At 49.0% G+C, this 24,363-nt stretch overlaps 1 protein-coding gene across 3 annotated transcripts in view; it reads right to left on the reverse strand.

The window, feature by feature from the left end:
- The window catches only part of CLSTN1 (calsyntenin 1), a 46,290-nt gene extending 24,428 nt beyond the window's left edge, over window positions 1-21,862 (reverse strand). For all 3 annotated transcript variants that reach the window (XM_044445461.1, XM_044445462.1, XM_044445460.1), the window contains exons 1-2: window positions 21,817-21,862; window positions 8,160-8,282 (exon numbers count right to left, since the gene is read on the reverse strand). In XM_044445461.1, the coding sequence (XP_044301396.1) occupies window positions 8,160-8,190 (31 nt within the window). In that variant the 5' untranslated portion in view covers window positions 8,191-8,282; window positions 21,817-21,862. The remainder of the gene's footprint in view (window positions 1-8,159; window positions 8,283-21,816) is intronic.
- Window positions 21,863-24,363: the final 2,501 nt, after the last annotated feature.

Genomic DNA, 24,363 nt, shown 5'->3' on the forward strand with positions numbered 1-24,363 from the left:
GAGAGAGAGAGAGAGAGAGAGAGAGAGAGAGAGAGAGAGAACGAAAGGGAGGAAAGAAGTGTGTCGATGTGACACCTGTGTTTGGGCTTCCCTTAAACTGGATTCTGGCTACGGCTCCACGCCTGATCAGGCAGGGCTCATCCACCTCCTGTCCCACCTGCAGCCTCCCCCATCTAACCTGTAGGGCAGATGTGGGTTGGCCTATTTCCCCAGCCACTCCCCCTTCCCTCTGCCAGCCCCCCAGCTTTCACACATCTCCCCTCTTCCAAAAGGTTGAAGCACCTCCCCCAAGGCAGCTCGCAGTATGAAGGGAAGGGAAGCGGCATCTCTGCAGTCACCCCCACCCCCCAAGAAGAGAGGGGCACTGATTCTGACCCAGTTGGGGAGAGGGAGGGGGAAGACGCTCTTGAGATCCAGGGGGTGGGAGCAGGAGACCAGTGGGAGCAGGAGACCAGTGAGACCAGCAAGGCACTCAGCCTCTCAGCCAGCAGGAAGATGGGGTCGGAATACGAGACTTCAGTGACAGGCATCCGACGAAAAGCAAGGGGCTGTGCAGTTATGTGAGGCTTGCGGCCAGGGCAGCGACCCCATGGAAAGGGCCATGGCATCAGCCGCATGGCAGCTCTCCTTTCTGGGTGGAGCGTGCGCAGATGAACGAAGCTTATGCAAGCTTGCCTGAAACTTGCTCTCTCTTCGGGTTATATGAGGATGGTGTCTGTAGCCCGAGGCAATGCTTGCTTATTTGCAGTTTGCATCATCAAGATAATTGATTGGAACTAGCTAGTATTCAGATGCTGCACCCCCCCACCCCATGGCTCTCCATCTCAGGATCGAAAGCCTCAAGAATTCCTCCAGAAGGAATACTGGCCCTCAGGCAGAAAGCCATGCCAGGCCCTTGCTGCAGAGATCTTCAGGTGACAGATTTTCCTTCCCTTTCGGATCCTGGGTGGGAGGCAGGAGGGGCATCAGCACAAGGTCAGACTGGCTAACAACCTCAAGGACACCGTCACTGCTGCCCACACAAGGCGGGGCTTGTGTGTCCTTGTGCTGAATTATCCAGAGGCCTACCTGCTCTGCAGGTACCTTGAAATGAAGCGCCTTCCTTGTTTTCTTCTCCATAAGAAGCAAGCTTTGGTCAGCTTTTGCATCACTCAGGACCCAATTCAGGGCATGTTTGGGAGGGGGGAGGCCTAAAACTCCCAGCACCCTGATAGGCCTAGGCCTTTTCCTGTCTAAACATGCCCGGATTGTGCTTTTAATCTGTCAGGGGCTGCTATCCTGTTCCGAACAGAGACAGGATTCAGTGACCTTCAGCTTCTACATTTTGCGGCAGCAGCTTTTTCTGAGCCTCAGCAGATGGGATGCACAGCTTTCACCCCCCTTTGTTCCAACATGGGCTGCAAGCATAATAAAGCGTACATCCTGGTACGCCAGAACCTTTCCTCACTAGTAGGCGCAGGCTGGGATTCATTCCCCCAATCCACACACTAGTGCCAAGCAAATCGGACCACTTCCCAAGCAGCGGCAGCGCCCACCCCAGCGCTGCCTGACAAACGCTGGAAACAGCTTGGAGATCTCGAAAGCGGCTGAGCCATGAGATGCACAGGCTTGCCAATCACATTTAAAGCATCCAACCCCACTGGGCCCATCGGCCCTTCGACCAGTCAAGAACCCATTCCTTCGTTCTGCTGATGTCAGCCTTGCAGGTGTGCCTGCTACTGTTGGGAAGATTTGGATAAATCCTGCCAGAAAAACATGGCTTCTGTGTGCTTTTGCATTGTGGGATCAAATCCTGTACTCTTCAAACCAAGCTGTCACTGTTTAAAATGGCATTCATTCCCCGCTCCTTTCTCTCACCTTTAGCTGTAAGCTACAGTAGACAGGCCATTTAGTCCAAACATACATTGTAAAGAGTCATTGTTGGAATTCACAGTTTACCAGGAAGTATCTTCCTAGCCCAGAGGGCTCCATGTGCCCTGGTCATTCAGAATGTCTAGAGACTAGATAGGGTCTGATTTCCTCAGCAGCTTGAATTTACATGTCTAAGCAGACCTGGAGATGGGTTCAAGTTACTCAACTAAAGTGTCAATACACTGTAATTAGAAATATTGTAATCTCATTGTCACAGTATGATTGACTGACATTCCTTGATCTGTTCTGTATGTGATGATCTCAGAATCTTACTGTAATGGCTGCATTCTGTCGTCAATTGCCCTGCACCTGTGTACATGACCAAGAGAGTACACACGCCCTGTAATGGTATTGCAGCTTTGCAGCAGATCACCTCTGCCTGCCCGGTAATGCATTATCGTGAGTACAGACCCGCGGGGAACTTGGGTAATACAATAAAGCCAAGATGGTCTGGACGCTTGATCTTTCCCATGAACTCGAGTTTTGTTTCCTCTTCTCAAATTGCGATTCCGGGATCCTGACACTACTCCAGCCTTCCTATCACCGAGGAACTCTATTTATTCCATATTTTTCCCTCCCTTTCTTCCAGCAAGCTCATCGTGATGCATAAATCATTTCCCCCGGAGCCTGCACCAATCTGTTGTTCCCAACTTGTTTCGTGAGGTGCCTCCTTATCAAGAAAATTCTTCAGTTGCTTTAAAATGGTCCTAAAGACCTACCCGGGACTATTTCCCTTCTGTTGGTGCTGCTGCCTTTTCGGGCGCTTACAGGTTTGGGCATAGTAGCATCCTTGCTCTCCAGAGGTTCCCATTCAGGCAATGACAGAGCACCTTCCAGATGAGGAACGCTTACAACAGCAGGGATTGTGTTGCTCAGAAAACAGACGAGGAAGGGGAGACATGATAGAGGGGAAAGGCACCTCGTGTGCAGAGTGGAGAGGGAGACCTTTTCCTCCCTCTGTCATCCCACTGGAACCCCTACAGTGTTAACCTGTGAAGCTGACTGGGGGGGGGGGGGAGATTTGGGAGAGAGCAAAGGAAGGACTGGACTTGGCAAGGAGATACACAATGCCATTTACTTCCCTGAAGGAGAGTGAGGAGATTGGACCAATGCGAGGAGAGGACTGGTATCCTCGTTGTTCTGTGCTAATTCCAGCACCACAGGCAGTATACCTATGTACCCCAGTCCCTGGGGAACATGGGTGAGAGGGTGCATTTGCACTCCGTTCCCGCTTGTGGGTTTCCTCTGGGAAGCTGGGAACAGAGTGCTAGACTGGCTCGGCCGCTGGCTTCACCCTGCTAACCTGCAAGTCTTATGACGACAATACACTCTCTGTGGGCTGCCCAGCGGCCAAGTCAGGGCCGGGGACCAGACTGTGTGAACAAAATGCTGGACTAGATGGACCCCTCATCTGTTTCTAGGCTTACCTGCCAGGGATGCTACATCCTGCGCCTTACGGTCACACCCTGGGATACTGGGACTTTCACCTGGACACGAGTGGATTGTGAGCGGATTCTGGCCGGTGACTTGCCCGGTCCTCTACAATGGCAAGCAAACCTGGCTGACGTCCTGCCCCAGCGCAACAGGTCTGAGGAACCCAAAGCCTGAAGCAGAGGCCACGCTGCCCAAATGCACTGCCAGACTCTGCTTCCCAACAGCTGATCTGGCACCCCGATGTGAAATCCACCCCCGGACGGAAAAAACGCTTGCACAGACGTGAAGCGGAAAGGCTTTGCTGAGCTGCTCTCATCAGCCATCCCGTGCCAGCCCCCTTCCGCAGTGATGGGAGCGGCGGCAGCGGTGGGTGGGTGGGTTGGGGGGGGGGGAGCATTAAGCCGCACAAATTCCAAGCATGTCACATTCTTTGAAGTCTGTGTGGCACTCACTCGGCCACTCAATGTTCTACAGAAAGGGCAGGAATTTCACCCAAGCAAACATTTCTGAGTGCCATGAAAACGAAATGCGTTTCATTCTCTTCCTTAATTCACAGAAAGGAGAGCTTTGTTGCCACTCTGCTTATTCTAATTGAATGCAGTGGTCACAGTTTAAGATGCGCTCCTTATTTCCAGGCCCGGCTAATGGCTGCAGAATGCTTCCGCTGGAGCCACACAGTCAAAACATCTTTCTTTCTTTTTTAACGCCAACAAAAAAATAATTATACAGCAATTAAGCATTGCTTTCGACATACAATCCAGAAAAGGCTGGCTCAAGGCTGTAGCATGTCTCCAGGTCTCAAAAGATGCCCGCTGATGAAAATAGATGTGCTTTTTGACAAAACAAGCGCCTCCCCTTGTTGCAAGCTGCCCAGAGAGATTTGGCTACGGGGTGCTACAGAAATGAAATGAATGAATGAATGAGGAAAATAAATAATTCCTCGCAGATGAATTAATTCCTCGCGACAAGGAATGAGACCACAAGCAGTGTGCCCAAAACGTATCCCATTCAATCTATGCTTCAGTTCTGGACCTCTCCAGTGTCCTTCCAGCCTCAGGAAGATGCCTTTTGCCAGGACAGGCCACCAGACCATCCAGCCCTATTATCCAAGGCCTCTCCTGGTCTCCAGCCTTTTCCTGCCCCACCACCTGATCCTTTTAATGCAGGTGGACCTGGAAGCAAAGCTACCTTCCCCTGTGAGCTTGAACTTTGCTACCTGGGCTTCAAGACAGGTTTGCTGGCTGCTATTTATCTTCTCAGTGAGGAACCCTGAATAGAATGCTTGAAGGTTTGGGCCCTGAGCACAGTGCTTGCCTCACACTATATTTAGGGGTTTAGAGGTAGAAGGGCATGAGTCCCACAAGCGGTTGCGCCACCTGTCCCAAGCATGGCTCTGAGGTGGACAGAAAATGCTGCCTAGTCTCCAGAAGAGAAATGTTGGCCCCTGGAAGCTCCTGCTGCATTCCCAGCCCCATCTGTATACAGACACAGACAAAGAAAACCCAATGGGAAGTGACAGACCTGTCAATTTATACGCAGGGCTCTTGCCTGAGCCACTCCAAATGTTCCCTCTCCCAAAGCAAGGCCAACATTTATACCAATTTAGAAATTAGCCAGCAAGCTACTTACAGGAATGTGTCCAGTGCTCTCGCTCTGTTAATTGGATCTGACAGGGCCAGCGTCCATCTCTGATCATGGGCTCGAGCAGGATCCATTTCGCTCCCCGTTGCCTACCCCTTCACCTCGCCCCGCGTGATGAGCGGGGCCATTCCCTGCTCCGAACAAAGCGGGGCCGGCGGTGAGGAGACGCAGGCATCAGCAGTCCCTCTCCAGAACACGACCTGCACTCGTGCTCAGGCTGGGGAGAGGGAGGTTGGCAGAAGGGCTGCGTTTAAAGGGATAAACCACGAGGGCTGGAGATGCTGCCAGAGGGATTTTCATATCCTGCCTGCAGGCACTCTTCTTAAAATGGAGACTGGAAAGCGAGCACAACGCCCAAATTTGGTTGGCTTCCACGCACGGTGAGCAAGGTAAGACAAAGGGAAGCATTGCCCTGGCAAGATGTGCCTAAATCTTGCTGTAACCGAAGAAAAACTCCTGGGGTGCAGTTTAACCCCAGAGGGTGTGTGTGTGTGTGTGTGTGTGTGGAGGGGTGTTTCGTATTTTCATCTTGAAACACGGCACCAAATGAGCTATTTTTAAATAAAGCAGGTAAAAGGATTTCTGAACACTGGAGTTTTACATTAAAATTCCAAAAACAATTGTACAGATAAGGCTGCGATTCCTTCAGCAACAATATCTACAAAGCTAGGAGAAACCTCACGCTGCCAAAAACAGGGCGACCGAGTGTTCACTTGCAACCCTTTTCCTTTTTTAGTGCTACCAATAGCCATAACGTGGTGAGGGAAAATAGCAGCCGTTTCCTGAGAATTAAACAGACATGACGCTTCCTTATACAAAGACCACCAATCCTTACCGAAAAGGAGTGGGGGAGGGCAGACTCTGGCTTATAGGATCTAGTTTGCTGCTCTTAATAGAACCCTTGGATCCACCATCTGGACTTCAATGCAAGAGATACGCACGGAGAATTAAAGAATTCTAAGCCTGGCCGTTCGTTTTGCGCACCAGAACCGAAAGGAGCTCACAGTCCCGCTGATTTAAGGGTGGGTGCCCCCATCAGCGGTTATGGGCTCCAAATGGTGGCTGCACACACCGTAGCTGCCCATGAGTGGGTCAGCCCATGATAAACGAGCGTGAGCTAACTGGGCTACCGCTTTTGTGGTAGCTGTGGCTGGTTCACGGAAGGCAGACTGAGCAGTGCAGGGAACCTGTCCTCCAACGTTTCAGCTTGCCGTGAGTATGAACGAATTTGCTTTCCCAAAGAGGAACTTGGCTACGGGAGAGATTTTATTAAGCAAATAGGGTGATGCCAACACATTTCTAGCTAAAGCTGACTTTAACAACAATAAAGCGACTCTTCTGCATGTCATCTCCTTATATCAGACCAAGATACAACCTGTGGGGTCTTTTATAACCCCTTATACAACGCAACTTTAACATAAGCTGCCAATTTTTATTGGAGATCTCCCAAAACATAGTAAGATCCTGCATGGTCATCCTTTTCAATCAGCTTTCATCAACCACTCTTTTCTGGATTGCTTTGATTTTTGATGTGACATTTGAACCCAGGACTCTGGGTTGCGGGAAGGTTAACCCACCTAGAATTTAACCCACCAAGAAGCCATGGGTAATCGGGGGGCTAACCTCTGGAGCATTAAACCATAAGCAACCCAGACTGCTAGGTTTTGACCTTCCTGGGTTGTTGACAAAAGAGGATTCAAAATGGAAGCTGTGAGTCCATGGGGGCTGAAGCAATGCTTCTCTTGCTTGCAGCAAACAATCCATGGTTTAAACAGCCAAACGGTTTGCGTTATGTGCAAACTGGTCCTTACACTTTTTGCCAGGTTGACTCCAGCTCACGCCATCACATGCCATAATAACGCTTCTATTCATTTCATTTCTATACTGCCCAATAGCCAAAGCTCTCTGGGAGTGTCACAGCAACAGAAAAAAGCTCAGACCACAAGGACCAAAAAATATCTCATTCTGTTTTAATATGCAGGATTTAAAAACAATCCAGCCACTAAAGTGATTTCAAGACAGCCTAGATGAGCTAAGAATGCTCACCAAAATCCCGCAGAGCGTTGACGCGTCCCTAGGCTGGCTTAACCCAGCACCGAAAAGATAGCAAAGGTGGGGCTAGGCAGGGTTCAAAGTGCCTCCCTCCCAGCCTGTGCACGGGGGCTTCCCACCGGGCAAGTGTCAGAATCAAGTCGAACGCTGGCCCAGCCACCTCACGGCCGGGGATGTTTGGCTTCTCCCAAAGCAGGGGTGCCAAAACTTTCAGACCAAGGGCCTAATTCCGTTATGGAGACACACTAGAGCAGAGGTCCTCAAACTTTTTCAGCAGGGGGCCAGCTGAAAGGTGCCGGTGCTAGCTGCCGGCTGGAAATGTGGTGCTGGCAGTGCATGCGGACCGGGGAGGGGGTGGTGTGTGCGGGGCACATGGCGAGGGGAGGGGAGGGGAGGCAGGCGCACGAGGCAGCGGCTTGCTCGCCTGGAGATTGTTTTCTCCGAGCGAGCAAACCGTGGCCTCCCTGCGCGCGGGGCGAGGTGGGCACACGCATGGGCGCGGCGGGCCGGCTCCGGCTCCCAGGCCTTAGCTTGAGGACCCACACACTAGAGGGCCACGTTCTCCAGCATCTGGATCCGAGGGCAAAAGGGGCCAGTCCTGCAAGAAGTATCAGCAGCTTTAAGCTCTTACCGGTGGAAAGCTCTTCCTCTGACTTCAAAGAGGCATTTCAACTTTTTGGTGGGAATGCAGTGGGAAGAATCCACAGAAGCTAGAAAACCATTAACCAGTGACCATGGGAATGAGGATGACCCTCTAGGATGGTGTGTGAACGCCCCACGTGGGCTGCATTTGGCTTGTGGTCTTGCGAACCCATATACTCCTGCCTAAAACATCTGGAACACATACCAGTGTGATGCTAAATAATATGCCGCTTTCTTCACTCCTTCCAGAGAAGCAGGTGTGAAGTTGCACTGCTGGATCCAGAGAAGGACTTGCCCCCTTTGGAATCCCCATGTATGTTTTTCCTAATGGGTGTAAAGCTACTGATAATATACAGTTGGCATAACAATACCCCCTTAAAACACTCAGACAATAAGGTGCATAGAGCCATCTTACAGAAGGTCTATCTGGGTTGTCCAAGACAGGACCAGCACCAGCACCGCCAAAGAAATGCCCATACCTGCAAAACGGAGAGGTGCATCTTTATCCATCGCTATTAAGGGGGGGTCCAACAGAACTGTGTTGTCGTTTTCTGTTACTATGCCATGGTAGGTCGTTTCGATCCATGGTTTGTGCTTGTTAACTGTAAAAGAAAGGGAGGAAGGGAGAAGATGAAGGACCACATGCTCCATTCTTTTTCTCAATATGCATTTCTATAAAAGAATAATATTTAGGATATCAGTTCTTGGCTTGAGAAGACCCAGCTCTCCATTCAGAGGAATTTATACTCCATAAACTACTTCGAAACAAGTAAATCTGGTTTTGGCTGCAGTGTCTTTTCCCCAGCATACAAAAAAGAACTTGATGTATTGGTCCAAGCTCTGTGGGAGGCTGACCGTTCCCACAGGCTGAGGGTATCTCTCACCCTAGAGCAGTGGGGCATAACCATTTCAGACTGAGGGCCAAACCGCATTTTGGAGACATTCTCAGGGGCTGCATGGCAGTGGCAGGTGGGGGAAGAGGGACAGGAGCAAGCAAACCCACATGGCCACGCCTTAGCGGAAAGCTCTTGCTATCAATACCTAAGCCTTAGGATTTCGGCCTTTCAGAATATAGAAAAGCTGCACAAAGCTGGGAACTGTGGCATGATTTGTGGTTAAGGGAAGGAGTGGAGCCAGAGGGCAAGCTGCAAGATTCAAAAGCCCTAACTGGAGGACTTATTTTCTCCATGCTTCCAACAACTGACAAGGAATGGTTTCTCTCTTCAACTTGCAAGCAGATGCAAGCTCAAAATGAAGGAAACATTTGCACCGCTTTCAGAAGGCCTTCATCTTCTGATGTCAACTTGCAGTCCAATCTATACAGTTGCACGAGGACACACGGTCCAAGAGGCGCTCCTGAGATGTTCTCTTCCGCAGGTATGCAAAAGATGGTAGGCTTAAAAGGGGTGGATGTGTGAACCTGAGTCATGCCCGTACACAAGCAGTCACAAAGTTGGCTAGGGGGTGGGTGGACTTGTATCAGCACGAAAAATCTGTTTTTCCATTCAAGCTTTCACACATATTTCCCAAACAATGGTGCACATCTAACCATTTAGGGCATAATCCTATACATGTTTACATGGAAAAAGCTCCTACAAGACCCCCAGCATGCCTGGAGCGCAATGAGGCTTATTCCCAGATAAGTGGCTTTAGGAGTACCATACCGGACAACTTTGTCTATTCAGAGTTGCTGCTTTCTGCTCTCTTCCATCTCAGCCTCCCCCTCATAAAAACTAGTAGTAAAGAGCGATCAAAAGCCCATAATGATCTGCTCAAAGTCTTTGATGGTTACTGGACAGAAAGCAGGTGAAAATGAAAAGGCTAAGCTTAGAATGGAGAGAGTAAATACGTGCATGTGAGAAATTATCAGATCTGTTGCTCATTTCCATAAAAAGACTTTTTATTTCATCTAGTAGAAACAATGATCAAGTTTAAAAAATAATTGTAGAGGTAATATGTCCACATCCAGGCCCAATGAACCTGAGACACTGTTCTGGAGAAATTAGTATTTTTAGTTTTAAAACATAAAATCAGTCTAATTTTTTTAAAACACACTATTTTTTAATCCACTATGCTCTACCAGCCTGGTTCACACAACTCGAAAATCAGAGTATGGTCTGAGCATGGACTGACTGGGCTGCTGCTGTACCGTGGGATGTGGCTGAATCTTGAGTAGTTCTGCTGTGTGAACCCAGCTGCACTAACAAACCATGTAAACAACTTGTATTTCACAATCAAACAACAAACCATGGATCCTTTGAGTGGTTTGTTTGTGGTTAATAAGCCATCATTCGTTAGCATGGCTGATTCAATGTGATGCACTAATCAACCCCTTCAAACAGGCATCAATGCTTCTCTTTTTCAGGCCTCCCAGAAAACACCTTTATTCCAAGAAGCCTTCCTTGACTGAGCAGTGGCTGCTTTTCTTTTGCTTTAACATAGTGTTTTATTCTTTTTTACCTTTTTACTGTTCACCACTGCCAATTTTTCACAAATACGGAGTGACACATAAATGTAAAGAAATCTATAAACCCATAATCAACCCGTACTGTGGCTTGTCAAGTTGTGTGAACACACAACGTGGGGGTGGCTTGTCATGTTGTACGAGCCCAGCCAGAGCTGTTAAGAAACCATGTGGCTGGTTTCACATACCTGGCTAAGCCTAAAAGCCACTATGATTTATTGTGTTGAATGAACCCAATATTTTTTCTTCATGGATCGTTTATCGGTTTCATAGGTTGTTCATGGCTTGTTAAGGGTATCTGGGTCTACACAACACAATAACCCACTTTTCAGCAACAACCCATGCTTCAGGAACCAGCCAAAATTAAAGCTTGAACCTGGGCTTATCATGTTGGCTGAATCTAGCCACTGAAAGTGACACAGGCATAAGGAATGCAAGTTTAGAAAGATATTAGTCCTCCAAACTCCAGTGGTTCCCAGTCAACCAGCTGCTGCATTGTGGAGCTGGAAATGAACTCACGGGGCTGAAAGAGGACAAACACAGCTGCACCGGCTGCTCCAAACCAGCCTTGTCCAACTCTGTATGTCCAGATGTGTCGAACCATGTTCCACACGTGGAAGCTCCAACCACAGTTGGGGTTCTAAACGCCAAGCTTTGTAAACCATGGTTTGATACGGACAAAATTAGTCATAAGAAAGTGCATCCCTTGAGGAACATGCTGTTTCCCCTTCCACCCACAATGGGACTTGAACACTCAAGAGGATAAAAATCTTTCATGTACAAGATAATTAAATACTTTATGTCACTGATGCCCACATGTGCTGCTGACAAGGGGGTTCCCCCAGATAACAAATGATCAAGCTGATGCTACCTAAAGAAGAACAGTACAACAATTTTCTGTTATGCAGCATTTCTTATCTAGCCCTACGATTTGATTAATAAGTCATCATTCAGGAAGGTTAATACGATTAAGCGCTTTTCAGGACAGATAATGAATGTAAAAGAACTAGGTTTTTTGTTATTGAAATTGGATTAATATTTTTAAGCTTTTGATGTTTTCACAGAAAGCCTGTTAAAATGCAATCTGGATATTAATACAGTGCAGGTTAATTATAACATTCCAGTGCTTAAAGAATCAGTATGAACAATTTTGGACTTTAACCAAATGTAGCTTCTTAGGTATGGAATTATCAAGGGAAAGTTTCACTTCTGGAGGTCAGAATTATGAAGAATAGCTCGGGGAGCAAAGTAATCATTGTGCAGTGTAAGAACATTTATTTCTAGGTGGGTAAAGTCCTTTAAAACAGATTCTAATCCAAAGCTAAGCTGTAGCAAAGCCATTATAACATTCTGCGAAATTGATCACTTGTTTCGATTTCAACCATTTTCAAGTTTAGGTTTGAAATTCGATTTTGAGGGACACTTCTAGGAAGATTTAGGGTAGGAATTGCCCAACTGAGTTCTTTCCCTCCTCTGCTGACCCCAGCCGTATACATGGGTACACCAGGATAGGGGTGACCTTTCAGATGTTTTGGTCTACAACTCCCACTGCCAATGCTGAGGAGACAGAGATGCTGTCTGAGGAGTCCCAAGCCAGCCTTTCAGAAAGAACCAAGAAAGAACTTGGAAGAACCAAGTTCAAGTTAATTTCAAGTTCTTGTACCATGGATGAAAAAGGTTTTTGGGTAAGGGAGGGAGGGGAAGGAAGGACAGAAGGAAGGAGCAGACAGACCAATGCTGTCTTCAAGAATAGGCAGGCCTCTCAGGGCATGATCCTAGGTGTGGCAAGACAAGGGATGAAAGTTCTGGAAGCTGCAGGACCCTTTTCTGCCTAAGCACGCCTAAGCATCCACCCTTAGTCACCACTAATCTTCTATCACATAAGCAAGGATAAGTTCTGCTGGTTTTCCTGAAATATAATATTCTGCACTACCTTCCAGAGTCACTGCTGGAATCAGCTGCAAATCCCATGATAAGATGTGACAGCATCACATTATAGCGTAGATTTAATCCAACCAAAGTAGCGAACATTCCTTGACACACAATCTGCAGACTAAAAGTGACTTCCATTTGGAGCCTACAGCATTGAAAGCACTCTCAAAACTTGATTAATGAAAAGCCTGGCTTGGATCTTCTTAAACAAGTATTTAGAGGGGAAATATATATATACAAATACATGGATATTTGGAACTACTTTTGAACGGCAAGACAATGTCCTGGTGCTCAGACTAGTAAGGGTATATTTTATTTTAAATGTTTATCGGCTTTCCTTTAGAGGCACCCCGGAGGGGCTTTAAGATCACCTGGGATTAATAAGGATCAGGAAGGACAGACTTTGTGTCCTGGTTGTTTTTTCCCTTCTGACTAGCACTGCACCTCAATTGGTTAAGACACTATCTACAGGGAAGCATGATAGTAACTTTTGAGTAATGTTTATAAATACTGCACAAAAACAGAAGCATATTTAACAGTGAACTCGCTAGAAAAAAATAACAATGAAATAAGCAACCTAGCCAAAACCCAAGATTTCACACAAAGCATTCCAGATGCTCTTTGGAATGCGTTCCTGATCGCCTGCCATGCTTTCTGGGGCTGATGGGAACTGAAGTTCAACGATCTCTGGAAGGCCATGGGCTTGCAGTCGTGTTCCACACAGACATGCACAAACGCCCACAAACACAAAGCTGGGACGCACAGACGCTGTCCAGGGCTGTCCCACCCCATGAGTTCCACACTAACCGCAGGCGGCTTTGTGAGAACGTTTTCAGAAGCGGCTCAAACTCTGGAAAACATCCGAAGGCAGCGAGTTCAGCTGCCGCAGAGCTGCTCCCAAAGGTCAGTCGCAACACATACTTTTCTGATGTGTGGCAGGGAGGGATCTTTGCCGGCCCTCGCACAATCTGGAGTCAAGCTTTTCTGCAGTATACAGTGCGCAAGCTTCGTCACTTCAAAGGACTGTGTGTGGCACCAAACCCGCCATCCTCTCCCAGTGCAATCTCTTCAGACGCAAAGCAGGTTAGATCAACCAGCTACAATAGCCAGCCCAGGTCCCTCACAGAAAGGATAATAAATAAGGTCTGAATATGATGTGTCAGCAGAAATACTGCCGTTTTTCTTACTGAAATAGGTATGGAAGATTAAAACCACGGTGGAGGAGGGGGGAAAGTCTCAAGCCCTGCAGATAGGTTTTGTAATTAAGATTTAAGGACATCTTTGGAGGTGCAGGTAGGGAATTGTCCAAAATATTCTCAGCACGCTGGAGAGAGCATGCGGCACTCTCTTAAATACAAAAAAAGCTTAATGTGGTCCCTTTGGAGCGGCAAAACCTTTTTTGATTAAGCTGAATACCGGTGCTTTTCTGGGGTCATACGGATCAGAGCTCTGCCTTTGGCTGGCAACTGAGGTGTGGAATTTCAGTCCTGGGTGGCGGATGCATCCGTAGGCAAGCCCACGGGGGAAGAAGCCCTTCTCAGGCCGTCGGGAGGCTGGTTGTTCATGAACCCCGTGCCTCCAAAGAGGCCATCCAAAAGCGGGGTCCCGCTCTGTCAAATGATAGCCCCAAGGCCGTCATCGCCCAGCAAGGCGGCCCTCTGAGGGTCACACACTCCTGGGTCCCCTCACTCCCAGCCAGTTCCTTGCTATGCAGACTGAAGAAAGGGCAGCTGCTGGGCGCTGAGCCAGCCTCCCTGCTCCCCAAACACCCCTGAATGGCCGCAGCGGGTGACTCCACATCAGGGGGGCTCCTCCTCCATCTCAGCTTCTACTCCGTGTGCCCGGGAAGCTATCCATGGTGCTGAACCTAGGGGAAGGGGGTCCAGCGCCTTGGAGAGCTCCTGTAAAGATCAAAAGAAAAGCTGCCAAGGAAGAGGATCCCCATTGACCCGAGAGTCACCTGCCTCCCCGGCTTCCGCAGCTCCCTTGGTCCCCGCCCCCCGCTGGACGGCAGGACCTGGGCTGCACCTCCTCACCCACAAGGAGCTCAGCAAGGCATGGGTGGTGGTTCTTCACACTCTCAATTTGCCTTCACAATCGCCCAGCCAGGCGTCTGAGGTGGAGGCAGCGAGCTTTTGAGCTACGGGGGATGTGAAACGAAGCACTCGTCCTTGGGCTGCTGCCCAAAAATGGACCACCAGCTCCCAGAAGAGGCTGCTGCACCTGCCCACCCATGGAGCACTACCATCATCACACTCTTGGGAAGGTTCTGTGGAAGCTGCTCTGGGGGAAAGGGGAGGTGCACGCGCACACAGCATCCTCACACACCTCTCCACAGCAGCCAGGACCCTGCGCACAAGCGTCACATGCCGTCACCCTCCTTGAGGGCATCCCCCAGTCTCTGCATGGCTCTTTGTGGCTGCCGTTTTACCACGGCAGGATGCGCCACTGTGCAAGTGAGTTGAGTTTCAGCCTGCAAAGGCTCTGGAAGGAGAAGCCTCAGTCAATTAGGCACCGAAAGGCCTCGTGCACACCTTGACCTCCAATCTTGTCCGTTCCCTTCACTTACAATTCACTCTGTCTTTTAGATGCAACTTCAGCAGCAGCACCAAATACATGCGCGGCGAACAGATCTTGACTTGCCCACTTAAAACAGCTCCAAGCCATCTTCAAGCTGCTATTTGCCCAAACAAGGTGGACCCAACTTTATGCTACAGGAATCAAATTCAGGTAATTGGCAAGCCGCTCCCTGAGTCAGTTGAACTGCTGCTACTCTTTCTGTAACACTCGAGTCAAAGCGTAAGAGCACAAGTAGCTATGCTCACGTGGCAAACAGGGAAGATATCCATATGTCTATTTCAGACATGCTAAATTTCTCCGAGAAGTGCCTAAAATGTGCCAGGAACATGGCAAACTGTGATTTTGAAAGCCTTGTTTTAAATAGCTAAAACCAAAATAAAAGCCAACAGCAGTGCAAAGAACTAAAAAGGCATGAATGTGATTTGTAAACCAGGAGTCAAAAGCACAGGAAAATATTCGTCTGGGGCTGAAAAGACTGTGGCAGATGCATGTGGTGCGTTGTTCTGGGCAAGAGATATTATACCATAGGAGCCACCACTGAAAAGGCCCTCTTACATCATATGGAGAGGGCATCTAGGAATGGCCCCTGAAAGATGACCTTCAAGCTCTTTAAGTACACACACAGCCGCAAATATATCCAGCACAACCTTCTCTTGCAGTGATACTTTTCTAAGCCTCTTCATCCAGTTCCACCACACAGGCTGGAGCCCTGCCTTATGCTGTGATTTCCAATGTGCACCCATGCCCTTTCTGATCTTCACGTGGACCAACTTTCTCAAACTCCATCTTCTGCCAGCTTCAAGGGGCATCCACATTTTTGTAGTCAATGAAAGCAGACCAGTTAGTTACATCTCTGCGCGAATAAGAAAGCCTGTCGAAGAAACTAAATGCTCAGATATGCAGGGCAGTCGTGATAAGAAAGTTGTTTCCAGTTTCATTTAAGATAGAGACAAACACCGGAAACCTCATAAACTGCTGAAAGTCTACCACAACTTCCTGGGTATTGCTACTTGACTGGTTTTATGACCCTGAACTTTTATAGCCTACACTTAGAATGTAGAAACAGACACTCTGTATTGAACTGCCAATGACTCAAACACCCTCCCTGATTTGTAAGTCACTGCTAAGCAACTTAAAAATTGATCTATCAATTATCACTCATAACCTCTCACCAACCTCTCTTTTTTAAAGCTTATGCAAGCCGATGAAAACCCATTTCTGCTTCTTGGTGCATCTGAACAGATCTCCAGTCATGCACTTCAAGTGGCATACCTCACTGCCTTTTCAAAGGGAGAATGTTTCAACAACCTGAACACTTAAACTAAATTAAGATAATCCCAAAGACATGGAACTTGTCCAAAATTATTCACCTAGTTACCTGTAGTAAGTAAAATCCCCTCCAGATAACCAGCTGCAGATGCTTTACCAATGCTCATTTCATTCTCTGCTTATGTCACAAGAGACGAGCATAATTATATTTAAGTGATATTTTCATTTGCACAAGCCTAAAAAAGTTGTCTCGGTTTTATTGCAAACCTCATGAGGGCAGAATTATACAACAGCTTTCCAATAAATTACGTCTGCGCTGTACGCATTTTTTAAAAATACTCAAGTTTTTCTCTTTAAACTGCATTTACAGAAAGTTTCCCAGGCCAAAACAAAAGCATTCCCCTACAGTGTTCCCACTGTGCTAAAAACTGAGAACTAAAGGAGCAGAAACAAAGGAAGTGAACCTGAGTAGAGCAGCTTTTATCTCTGCAAAGCAACTAACACTGAGAAGGGCTGTCCATTTAAAAGTGTACAAGTCTTGCCCATGATTCGGATCCAGTGGCCAAAGCTTCCACCTTCCAGGATTGCATCACACTGAGAGTGTTAGTGAATCCCAAGATGGAAGGTCTTGAGAAGGTGTAGTGTGTAGCAGAAAACAAACATAAAAAAACATTACCCTGTAGCACTGGAAGCCGTCAACTATTTGTTTTGTCAAACTCACTCCTAGGATTTCAACACATCATTGTCAACACATAACGTCTCTCCAAGCTTCCAGTTTTAATTCTCCGCAGCGTTCTTGAACTTAGTGACAGATATACTAAAGAGAGGAAGAGCTGAGTAGAAGATCTGCAGGAATGTGAAGGAGCCTTTCTGATTTGAAAGAGTAAAATCCCAACTCCGACGTCTTATTCTAAGGGTTGTTTCAGACGCCAATCTAGCAAATCATGGGACAAGTGAACTTATGCAGAGACAGCGTTAATCGGAAATAATTGTACATCGGAAGTGGTCGAAATAGAAAATCCACACTGCTTTGTTGAAATAGCGCTGTTTCAGCACTTCCGGGTTACCAACTGGACAGAGCCCTCCTTAGAAACAGGGACACTGCATTCTGAAAATTTGTCATATATATTTCCTACGGCTGATGTAAACTAAGGACACAATCCTATGCTCGTTTAGGCAGAAAAAGCCCTACCTCTCTTAGCATTTCCCAGCCAGCCAAGCGGAGAGTCATAGGATTTGTTTCTGTCTAAACCTGGATCTGCATCCTAAAAGAACCTCAAACCAGCCCTTCAGATATTGCTCCATAGAAAGTGCCTGCATAGGAGGGTTAAAGCTAAGATTAAAAGTTTCCTCATCTAGCCCCCTGCAATCTAACATTGGTTTTTCCCTCAACAGCCTTTGGTTTTCACAATCTATCCTTAAAGTAACATGAAAAGGATAGAGGTTTCTATTTTTAAAGGCGCACATATGTCCAAAGATTCTTAGTCACTGCATTAGCATAAGTATAGGTCAAGGGAGCAGCTGATATTCCAGTCTTACAAATTAGTCTGCAAAGGTTAGTAGTCCACAAGAGATTCTTAGCTTTCGGCAAATATTTATAACACAAATGTGTTGAGAGCTATGATGCTGGCAATCAGCAAGCAAAAACTTCCGTACTTGGTCCCTAGCACGGAACTGCCGCTAGTCCCCAGGAGGTATTTACTAGCCTTAACAGACTGTGAGCGATCCTACGCACACGGCATCAGAGTGTTTCTCCAGTGCAAGAGTGTGAGGATCCTTCTTAAATCGCTCCAATGCTTTCTATCTTCCAACTGTCATGTACCAAAGGAGCGGCATTTCCAGAATCTGTCTTCATTTTGATTACTTGCATAAGCTTTAATGAAGAAGCTTTTGTGCAAGAGAAGCAGGATGGCCATTAAACATGTATGACAGTGTCATGGGATGATGTGCTACCCTTGAAATAAGTTTTGGTTGGGGAAATACAGAGAGGGCACAGTGGGGAGCTAGCTCCGCTCAGTTATGGAGAGCATTAAATTTACAATAGGGAACAGCCTTATCATCTCAAAAAATAACTATTACGGCAGAAAACTGTCACGAACTCCCATGCATACCAGACTTCTTCAACCTAGCCCCTTCCAAATGTTTCTGGACTACAACTCACAGCATGCCTGACCAGCAGACATGCTGGCTGGGGATGGTGGGTGCTATAGTCCAACGCAATTGGAAAACACCAGTCACATGGAAAGCTTATGCCAGGGTAAATTTTGCAGCCTTGAAGGTGCCACAAGATGAGGTATTGTTTTTTTGAGAATTGGCATGAATTTAGGAAGTTCAAGCCCCATTTGCTTGTGAGTCCATTAGGGAAAAAATTAAACATTAAGCCAGAGTAAAGATATATCGCAGCATGACTATCTTAATGTCATTTGTACCACCTTGAAAATCAGTTGGTTTGAAGTTAATAAATCTCTTTCACAAGGCACACTGCTGAAACAAATGAGCTATTCGACAATGCTCTTGTTTTTGGAACCCAAGCTCCACATTTGGGGAAAGACATATTTGGACCCCTTGATGCCATCTGCAGTGCGTACCCTTCCCATCTCAAGGGTGAGCAGTATCTAAAGGGTTCAGAGATGCAAAAGGTGAAATGGCTGAAAAGGCAGGGGAAAGGACTGGATTTGTTTTAAAGCCCACCACAAAGCATTCTCGGTGGAATTGTCAGGGCTGGAGTTTCGGCGAAGTGTCTGATTTCCTCCTTCCCATTCACAGCTGACAATCAGAACACAATTCCACCAGATTAAAAGCTTTCCCTGATGGGAGGGAAAGAACCACACTCTCAACATTGCATGCGCACAAAAACGGCTCACGGCACCTGAAGGACGGAAGACAGGCAGCCTTTTCGACCCTGCCAGAGAAGCTGGACCATTATCCTCATTACATGGCTAACCTTTCCCTCATCCAAGGAGTGGCAACAGAACCAGGAGCCTGGTTCGAGCGAGGAATAATTGCAGGCTGGGGAGAGGGTGAGGGGGAGATGAGGAACGATTTACATAACAGAAACGAAGCAGAAGAGAAAGTGTGTTGAGCCACTATGTACGGCCCAGACGCACATGAAAAAACACCCCCTTAGATCCCATACATTCCATTTCTCCCAGCTAACCCAGATTACCAGCCAAAGTGGGCAGCAGAGGATAGGGCCGGGCCAGCCTTCCACTCCCACAGAGGGAAACACACACACACACACACACACACACACACACACACACACGAATCAGCTCAGCCTGGCCAAGGAGAGCTTAAAGCTTTTGCTAGAAGTGCGTGAAGCCTCTTAGCAGCCAAACAGGTTTCCATGTCCAATAACACCAGCAGGCAATGCAGGGGAATTTTCTCCTTGCCAGAGGAAAAGAGGCGGAGCAGAACGGGGCGGGGGGGGGGGGCCGCGCCAGAGCAAAACACACAGTCAGAGAAGGGGGGGGCAGAGTTCAATGCAAATACCATGCAAACATCGGCTTCCATTCTCCACAGCATCACCTGCTCGGGGACAGCAGCTCCATCGGAAAACCTCGCCCCGCCATCGTAGGAAGGGTCACCTTCCAGAAAGGATACACATGCTCTGTCCATCTGCTTGACACAGAAACACCTGCATACACCTGAAGGGGAAATATCCCCATCCCCAGGGACCATTTTCACCCTGCTCCAGAAACCTGAAGGCGCCTAAATGCGGGAAGTGGGGGGAGGCAAAGAGGTTACGGCACATTAAATTCCTCTATAGGGAAAGGGACTTCACAGATAGCTGCACATTAAATGCAAGGCGAGGGGGACATGAGAAAGAATCGCTGTGCCAGGATTCAATGGGGTACCCATGCTGTAATTCAAAATCCTGCAGCATGAGGAAGCCTTCCAGAGGGGGAAAAGAGGGAAGGGCCACGTTTATTTATTCCATTTATGTATGGATATTTATTCCCTTAAGAGAAGGGCAATGGAGGGAGGGATGTTCTGAGGCACCCCATCTTTTAGGGAAAAGGGGTGTCCTTGCTTGAAGGGCTTCAACGGCTCTGGAGCCAGATATATTTGGAATAACAAGCCCCTTGACAGGACGCTGGGGGTGGGGGGGGAGCCAAAGTGATGAAAGGTTCAGGGATGTTTTATTGTCTAAGGGGGCAGTGTCCCCTGAGAGCAGGGTGGAATAGGGGGAAAGAGAAAAGGGCGGTGTCGACCCCTTACAGACAGTGGGGCAGGGCAACAGTTTTGTAAGCCTGTGGGCGGAGGGCAAGTGGATGACAAGGGAAAAGGAGAGAAAGGGCTAGCTGCTCTGGGAGGGGTTTCCCCCAGCAAATATCCAGAGAGAAAAAGCCAGTTTGTAGAGGCGTGAGAACCTTTTGCAGTTCTTTTGGGTCCCAGCACAGCTTTTAAGCACAAACCGAAAAGGCCCACGCTGACCGGGGGCATTAATTTGGAGGCAAACTTGGAGGAGAAAGAATAAACACCCCACCGGAGGAGGTGCACAGAAGCTCTGGGAGCTGCTTCTCTGGCCCATGGGGAGGGCTCTTCGCCGAGATATATGCAGAGCTGTGCATAAAGGGGAGAAATGCCGATGGGTGGATAGGTAGACCTTCTAGTATCTGTGGGGGCGGGGGGCAGAGCCAATTAATGGAAAAGGTACCCTGCATCTGGCATAGACAGTTACTGCATATGAAACTGCATCTGTGGCATGTTTCGTAAGAAAATGAGAAGAAATGCAAGCCTCGGAAAAAGAGAGAGAAAGTGTCCTGTTAGAGAAAAGAGGGCAAGATTGTGGTTAAATCCCCTTCCTCAGACAAGGGAAGCAGTAAACAGGAGAGGTGGCACAAAACATTACTCCGAAACATCAGAATAATAATAATCAGAAGCAGCAGCAAAGGATTAAATAGCGATGTACTATGTCCAATATCCTTACTGTGAAATACCCTAAGATAAACAAGTCATCTATGATGTATTATGTAGCCTGAAAAGGCTAAAATATTGCGGTGTAAAACATGAATCACCAATACTACTGCTATGCTCTATAAAATTACTAAAACAAGACAATACACTGCAGTATTAACATGCCATAATATGAATATGACAGACAGCAATATACTGAGGTTATCTTACATTAAGAAGCAACGCAAGAGCCTTGTGATGACATGGACACAATATTAAAGAGGCACTGTGGTATTTATTGCATGCATATTCGCTGATATCATATTGATAAAAATGCAATTACACACGGTAATATCTCGCAACATAGCATGTAGAGTAGAGCAGTATGTTCACACGCTGTACTACATACATGATCTATTGCACACGATGGCACAAAATAATTATGTTTGAAATAATGCAGTCCGGCTATATATGAAAATGCAGTCCTGCAAAACATCAATTCGGAAAGCAGTCCCCCAAGGTCAGCTGGGCTTCCTCCCAGACTGGGAGTTACAGGACTGCAGCCTAAAACATTCCTATGAGTAAACGCATACCCACGACATCATACCGTAACAGCAATAAATACACGTTATTAAAGAACACAACGCTGAGGTGTGATGCATCGCCCTACAGCAAAACCTCTAGTGCAATTCTAACCCATGGTCAATTTGCAAATCCTTGCATCGCAAATTCTGACGACGCTTGCAAAATGCAAAGCAAAGAGCGTCCCGCTGCAAATTCCACGGAGCCGCTCTTCTGCAACAGCCCATAGCGCAAATTCCCACGAAGGCTGCGAAATTAAACCGCGGCGCAACGCACTGCCCCGATCCTGAGGCCGCCGATGCGTCAAGGAAACAAACGAGCCTCCGCAGCGCCGCGGCGCTCCTGCCCCGGAGGGGGCCGCCCCCCCGCCGACGACCCCCGCCCCGCCCCCGCGCCCGCGACCGGCTCACCTCGGGCGCCGCGGATCCCCGCGCAGAGCAGCGCGGCCAGGAGGCAGGCGGGGGCCAGCGGCGAGCGCGGCATCTCTGCGGAGCCGGGCGGCGGCGGCGGCTTCTCCGCCGCCCACCGGCGCCCCCCGACCCACCCCCACGAACCGGGGCGGGGGCGCGGGCACCCTGCGGCTCCCCCCGCCCGGGCGACGGCCGCACCGGGAGGAGGCGCGAGACGGCGGCGGGTCTGCGAGGGGGCGCGGCGGGCTGCGCGGAGGGGAGGACGCGAGGCCGCTCGCTCTCAGCCCTGCCTGCCCGGCTGCGTGGCCGCCCGCCCGCCTCCTGCCTGCCTGCCTGCCGCCTCAGCCCGGCGCGGCGCGGAAGGTTCAGCGCGCAGCGAACTAAGATGGCGGCTCGCCGCTCCTCCCGCACCGGTTGCCAGGCGAGCGAGCGAGGGAGGGACCACGCTGCGGAGGGGAGAGGGGTGGCCGGGCCGGGCGAGACCATCTCGTGCCGCCGGAGCAGGAGCAGGAGCAGGACGCCGAAGGAACCCCCAGCGGCGGGGGGAGGGATGCGAGGAGGAGCCATTCTTCCCACGGGCGGGGGGAGCGAGGACGTGCCCTGCCCGCAGCCCAGTCATTACCATTAGTAGCATAATTAATAATGACAGTGGTTCATTAGTACTGTTTTTATTCATTATTCATTGTTAGTATTATGCAGGGTTATTCGATAGCATTAGTAGTCGACATTTTACCTTCCAGTATTAGCAAACTGGCTAAAAGTGGGCTCAGTGGACGAGGGCTGTGTGGATCCGGGCTGGGGGGCAGAATCAGACCCAGAGAGCGCTCGCTCACCAGTGGCGCCGCCTCAGACTGGGGGGAGGCAAAAAGTGGGGTACCGCGGGGTGCCCTCCGGAGCCCAGCGCTGGTCAGCAATTTTATTAAGGATGTGGATGATGAAAGGCAAGGAATGGTAATGATTATCACCACATTTACAGGTTACATTAAACTGGCTGGGGGAGCTGATACCCTGGAAGACAGAAACAAGATTCAGGGTGATCTTGGCAGGCAGGAGTGCTGGGCTGAAAGCAGCAGAAAGGAATTCAGTCGGGACTAATGCCAAGTTCTGCTCCTAGGAAAAGGAACCAAATGCATTGTTACAAGACGAAGAATACTTGGCTCAAAAATGCTATAAGCAAGAAGGATCTTAGAATTGTTGCAGCTCGCCAGCTGCGTATGAGTCAACAATGTGGTGTGTCTGCAAAAAGGGCAAATGCAATTTCAGGCTGCATTAATAGAATCCCTTCCGAATCCCAGGAAGTACTAGTGCCCCTTTGCTCTGCACTGGTGAGGCCTCATCTGGAGTCCTGTGTACCCTTCTGGGAGTACAGTTTAAGAAAGGTGCAGGCAAGCTGGGAAGGGGGTCCTCGACAGTTGCCCGACCATGCTTGCCGTGAACGCCACCTACAGTTGCCATCTGGTCCATCCAGGCGGTTTGAGGTTGGGGGAAAGTTGCGCTCCACCTGCCTCAGCCTCTCCCAAACCCAGCGCCCTCCCGATGCCCGAGGCCACGCTTCTGTGCTGACCGGCTACGAGAGGGGGTGTGCTTGGCGGGCAGGGATCCAGGGGGCCGGCAGGCCAAGGCATCTCCTGCCCCACCTTCCCACCACCTCCGCTGCCTGGGCCAGAGTGGGAGGCAGGTGTGCAGGCCGGCTGCAATGACGGGGAAGAGGTGGGCTTCCCAGGGGGCCCTGCTGAAGTTGGGCCCAACGAGGCACCCCTGCCCCCTTCACACCACCATCGTGCCCAGGTTAAGGCAAGAGGAGGGAGGACACGGTGGCGGAGGAGAGGAGACGAGGCACGCTTGTCCGCAGGCTCTCCTCGGTCAGGGCCAGCAAGGGCCCAGCCCTGCTGGCTCTGGCGCAGTCTTCCATCTCAGCCTCTGATTTTCCTCCTCCGAAATTTCTCTCTTGTTCTTTTTGCAAGCCTCTGCATTTTCAGAGCAAGCCTCTGGTCAACCACGAGCCGAGTCTTTTTGTTCGAAACCATCATTTCATTCCCCTGGGCCTTGGCTTCTGGCAGGCCAGGTTGGGGACTGGGAAAGAAAACCATCTTTTCTCCTCCTTTGCTGGCTGCCTTGAGAAAAGTGGCCGAGCAGCGGCGCGCACGAAGGAGGGGCAAAGGCCCCCTCCATTTCGCATGCCCTTGGCTAGCCCACGTGACTTTTTTCATTGATCGGACGGGGGCTGGGGGCAGTGAATAGAGACACAATAATACATACTGATTGATGAGCTGTCCATTGTGTGGCTCAAGAGCAAGAAGAGTGAGAGCGAGAGAGAGAGAGATGCGGCTCCTTGGAAATAGCATTTCACAACACCTGAGGGCTGAGCTGCGGACTTGGTTAACTGTGCGCGTTAGTCTATGTGTGGCTAGCCAGAAACAAGGCCTCCCATTTCCAGCGATAGGCTGGGACCTCCTGGGTGTTGTGGGACTTCTTTCCGTCTCGGGGAACTTCAGAGGGTGCCCAAAATGTTGTTTTGCATCGCACGGCATTTTCTGCGGCAGCACG

The sequence above is a fragment of the Varanus komodoensis genome, unplaced genomic scaffold (assembly GCF_004798865.1).
Source record: "Varanus komodoensis strain SLA01 unplaced genomic scaffold, ASM479886v1 scaffold48, whole genome shotgun sequence".
NCBI classification, from domain to species: domain Eukaryota; kingdom Metazoa; phylum Chordata; class Lepidosauria; order Squamata; family Varanidae; genus Varanus; species Varanus komodoensis.